Source organism: Borostomias antarcticus (genome assembly GCF_949987555.1).
Source record: "Borostomias antarcticus genome assembly, chromosome: 5".
Lineage (NCBI taxonomy): Eukaryota > Metazoa > Chordata > Actinopteri > Stomiiformes > Stomiidae > Borostomias > Borostomias antarcticus.
Genome location: NC_140238.1, coordinates 8,480,114 through 8,485,113, shown reverse-complemented (window position 1 = coordinate 8,485,113; position 5,000 = coordinate 8,480,114). Strand labels below are relative to the sequence as shown.

The 5,000-nt window shown below is 49.1% G+C and overlaps 1 protein-coding gene across 1 annotated transcript in view; it reads right to left on the bottom strand.

Moving 5' to 3' along the window:
• The window catches only part of syne2b (spectrin repeat containing, nuclear envelope 2b), a gene marked incomplete at both ends in the record, with an annotated part of 88,478 nt that overhangs the window by 81,462 nt on the left and 2,016 nt on the right, over positions 1-5,000 (bottom strand). The window contains 7 exons of the mRNA XM_084438440.1: positions 1-77; positions 290-489; positions 659-861; positions 981-1,073; positions 1,173-1,250; positions 1,901-1,996; positions 2,637-2,698. The exon at positions 1-77 is cut by the window's left edge and continues 24 nt beyond it. Of these exons, the coding sequence (XP_084294566.1) occupies positions 1-77; positions 290-489; positions 659-861; positions 981-1,073; positions 1,173-1,250; positions 1,901-1,996; positions 2,637-2,698 (809 nt within the window). The remainder of the gene's footprint in view (positions 78-289; positions 490-658; positions 862-980; positions 1,074-1,172; positions 1,251-1,900; positions 1,997-2,636; positions 2,699-5,000) is intronic.

Below are 5,000 nucleotides of genomic sequence, written 5' to 3'. Positions count from 1 at the left end.
CAGCTCTTTGGAGTATTGAAGAAACTGGGCCACATAGGTCATGATGGACTTCTCGTCAGGGTCTCGCACATCAACATCTGTCCCCAAAAACAAGTTGCCAGAAACACTCACAGTATGGTCCAAGAGAAACTGAACTAAGTAGGATTGATTACAATTTAGCAGAAGTGACTTGTGACCACAGGGCACAGCACAACAAGTGAGCTTTTCACAACAGATCGAGCTGGGTCCACCCAGTCATCAGATCATCACCCTCCCCTCTCTCACCCCCCGGGGTGCAGCTCTCACATACCATCGGGCTCCAGCAGTCTGGGGATACGCAGCTCGCGCTCGGCGGTGCGGAAGGCCTCCTCTAGGTTCTGCTTGTTGGTTCTGGTTCTGGCCTTGGACAGGTCCACCAGGTCCGGCCTCAGGGCATACAGGATGGCGAGGAAGACGACTCCGGTCCGCCAGCTGGCCTTGAAGTCCTTCACAACCAGGGTGCAGCCAGCCCTGACACACACACACACTCGACATTTGTTGCGTACGTTTCCGTTTAGCACCTTGACAGGGACACGTGCATTAATGTCCTTCAAAATAACAGACGTGCCATGGTGAGTGTAAGTAGCGGGGGGGGAACGCGAGGACGCGAGAGGGGGGGCGGCGGGGGGGCGGGGCTCACTTGTGACACTGCTCCCGGACCCAGAGGAGCAGGGCTTTCTTGGCCGACACCCTGAAGCGGTTGTGCAGAGGGGAGCCCCTGAGCAGCACGGGGCTGCTGGAGGTGGAGCGGGTGGACAGGGTGGAGCGGGTGTCCAGGCTGGCCAGAGACTCGATGGAGGACTGGCGGGAGCTGAAGGACAGGCTGCTGGCCAGCTCCTCAATCTGCAGGGGGGGGGGACAGGTTATAAAGGTTTACCGACCACAGTGAACCACACCACTCGGTCTTTTTCTCACACACAGCATGAGACTCACTCTAACAGCTGAATATGAATGAGACTCACATGGTATTGTAAAATGATGGTCCATATCAAGCCCAGGATGATGGACGGTCGACCGTCGATGATGTCAGGAATGTTAATGTTGACTAGTTTGATCTGTGTGTGAACCATACCCCCACCCCGCAAAAAAACATGTTATAAAGAAAACTTTGAAACACGCATGCATGGATCCAGTGCAACAAAGGAGTCCCTTACCGATTTCTTCTTTAAAAAAGAAAGAGCTGTCTCAATGTTGCTCCTGTGCTGGAAGATGCCTCTGCCTTTCTCCCGACTCTGAAACAGACAACAGAGAGTGATGCCAGGAGGGACCAGGGAACAGAGAATCAGGAGTGAGAGAGCTACATGACTGAGACAAAAATAGATACAGTAACAGAGAAACACTGTGGTCGAAGGAGTGAGAAAAGCTAAATGAATGAGACAAAGATAGATACAGTAACAGAAGGTGGAGAAAACAGGAATTCCTCTTCTGTTTTGGGTGGAGCGTGTTTAATTTGATTTAAACAGAACTGTGTGAGAAACACAGACAGACAGACAGACAGACAGACAGACAGACAGACAGACAGACAGACAGACAGACTGACATACTGACAGACTGACTGACTGACTGACTGACTGACTGACTGACTGACTGACTGACTGACTGACTGACTGAAAGACAAACTGACTGCCTGACTGACTGACCTGCAGACAGACAGAAAGACAGACAGACAGAAAGAACAAACAGACTGACCGAAATACAGTACAGACAGACAGACAGACCTACAGACAGACAGACTGACTGACTGACTGACCTGCAGACAGACAGACAGACAGACAGACAGACAGACAGACAGACAGACCTACAGACAGACAGACAGACAGACAGACAGACAGACAGACAGACAGACAGACAAACACAGACAGACAGACAGTGTGAGACTCACCATTCTCTGGCCACTCATCACCTCCAGCAGGTCCAGCAGCTTGGACCCGTCACGGAAGTCATTGAACAGGTCCAGCACCATGCACGGAGGCTTCCTCTGAAACCACAACACACACAGATGTCTCATTCACATGGCACATGACACTACCACGTTCTCCAATCACTCGTTATGACTATGACTGTTCATAGTTATTCAGATTCATAGCATGTGTGAAGTCATTTGTGTGAACGGGAACATTTCAACACATTATCTAATAACATACGAACGAGTACTGGTCCTCAGGCTCAAAACGTTTTCTTATAAAACACATGTAACATGTGACACAGTGTCAATTACGATGCAAAGAAACCAGAGCTTAGCAAGTTCGTTCAACCATGCAGTCGGCTGGATGCATTCGCAGTCCCATGGGCTCGTGCTGCGCCACAGTACAGGGTCCACAACCAAGACACCCAGCCCAGCTCTGGCCACACTCCACGTTGGAAAGTGGGGGGAAGGGAAGGAGGTCGGGGGTGGGGTACGTCTGTTGCTGTCTGTCTGTGCGCTCTGAACTCTGCTCCGAGCAGCTATATTTACATGGATGCCCTTCCCCCCCCCCTCTCTCTCCTTCTCCCCTTGTCACATGCAAAGCCGACCTCTGCTGCCATAAGCAGCATCGGGGACACCTCACTCCTAGTGGGTGTGCGGGATGTGCCGTCAAAACATTGACACGCCGTGTGTCCCATCCAGGTACTGTTACCTTTGACAGCTGAGCATTGATCCAGTTAGTGAAGGTTCTCTTCTGGATCTGCTCCTGCTCCACTGTCGAGAGAAGAGGAACAAAGACATGATGAGATCACATAACATTTAACAGTGAATATGCAATGCGTACGGTATAGCAACAGAGGCGGGGCGTTGTACGTTTTCTTTCGTCTGCTACTGTAGCTCCTTTGGCAGAACCCCCTATACCTGGCTCCTCCCTCTCCTCGAACACCTGCAATGTATTACACCTCGATGTAGCCTAGCGTAGCCTCGATTGGCCCCAACGTTGAGACAGCAGCATAGGCTTTTACTTACCACCGCAAATATCTTCAAAATCAGTCAAGTCAGCAGTTGTGGGAACATCCTCAGAAAGGATCCAGTCCTCAATCTCCATAGTCCCCAAACGCACTTCTAAAACCTGCTCACGTCCTTGATTAGCACGTCTAACCCTTCCCGTATATCCTTCCACTGTGACAGTTCCCCCTTATATCCCAGCCTGTTTTTTAAAAGAAACTCCCTAGGGGAATTCTGACATTCGTTCTTTGTAACTAGCCTTCTAACTGTGGGCTCAATACAGGTCCCAACGCTGTTATCATCTAGAAGTGCCTCAGCTCCACGATGAGCCCCTCGTCCGCGTCCCCTCTGTCTGCTTCACTGAGCCGGGAGATACACTGATAGCCTGACTGACCGCTGAGGAGTCTAGGGTACTCAGTAAGCTGTTTCACAGAGGCCAGTCTTGGCCTCGGTCACTGTCTGATGTTATTCATCACAACCTGCTCCAAGCGTGTGAGTCAGATGACGAATGGGGATAAACATAACCTTGGTATTACAACCATGACATGGGACTTTAAAAATGTGTATTCTAGCACAATCCAACACAAATAGAATGGGCTTAATTACCTACTGTATGTACCTCAACAGTGCAGACACAATGACAGCACCAATGCTCGGAGAATTCAAGTTTGGCATGGGAAGAGGAAGAAAGTGGAGAGTCATGACACGCTTGTTGGTTTGCCAAGAAGCATTAATCTAAAACTGTGCCTTTCACTTCAGCCTCTGCCCTTTAGAGCAACACTGTTTCAACCTGCTCTGGGAACACAGAGGAACCTGCTCTGGGAACACAGACTACTCCTCTAAGTGCAACCTGCAACTGCAATCCATTATAGGGTTGGCATGATTCAATACAGTGAGAAACATTATCATCCCTCACAGAGATCAAGTCACCTGAGAATGAATCTGAAAGTAACAGCTCAAAAAGCAACATGCTTAGATGTTGTATATTGTATATTGTATTATATATAAGATTTTGTAACGTACAAAATACTGGATACTGTAAATTACACCAAATGAACTAAACAGACAATCCATGTGATGCACTAAACGAAGACAGCCATCAAACGAATGACCAATAGCATACAGTAATAGATCAGTTTTAGTTCAATAGTAAATGAATAAGCTCTACCTTTCCTTGCTGTGGCCATATTGGCATGGCTTGTTCCCAATGTCAGAGACTGATCATTCTCCTGTAGGCGAACAGGACAGCTCCCACCACCAGTAGCTAGGAGATGCTATCAGCATTGGTACTGAGACACAGAGTTCGTTGGTGAGGGATTCCTGTTCAACCACCAGTCATCCAGCCCACAGAACACCTCCAGGGGGGCAGGTGGGTACAGCGGCCCAGCTCCGCCTCCTCCAAATGCAAAATTCACAGGCTTGAGGCCTGCCTGAACAAGAGCAGCAACAACCAACCAGTTCTCTATAGCTGCCTGCAGGTACGAGCCGAAACAGGAGAGTCCACCTTGGTACCACAAACAGGGGTGCAACATTAGAGTACTCATTTGTTACTGTATGATAATAGTTAATTGTGTTCATTGTGTGTATGAACCAGCCTATGTGATGATAGCTGCTGCCTCATGGTAAATGGTTAATAGACTGCACTTATATAGCACATTTATCCGCAGCCCTTTACATTGGCCTCTCATTCACCCATTCACACATACTGTACATTCACACACCAATGGTGGCAGCTGCCATGCAAGGTGCTAGCCTACTCATTGCAATTCGGGGTTCAGTGTCTTACTCAAGGACACTTCAACATGTGGACAGGGAGAGCCGGGATTCGAAGCGCTGACGACCCGATCTACTTCCTGAGCCACAACCGCCCCAGTCGTCCTAGCAGACAGAGGTGACACTCATGGTACAGTACTGCACTGTGGCTTCACTAAGCTTTCATGTTTATAGGAAGGGAAGTCCCTCCACGCTCCACTGCTACTGTACAAGTATGTGTGACACGGTGTGATTTAAGACTGTAACCTCAACAAGCTGCAGCCGTTATGCAATGCAAATAGAGTTAAACCATTAG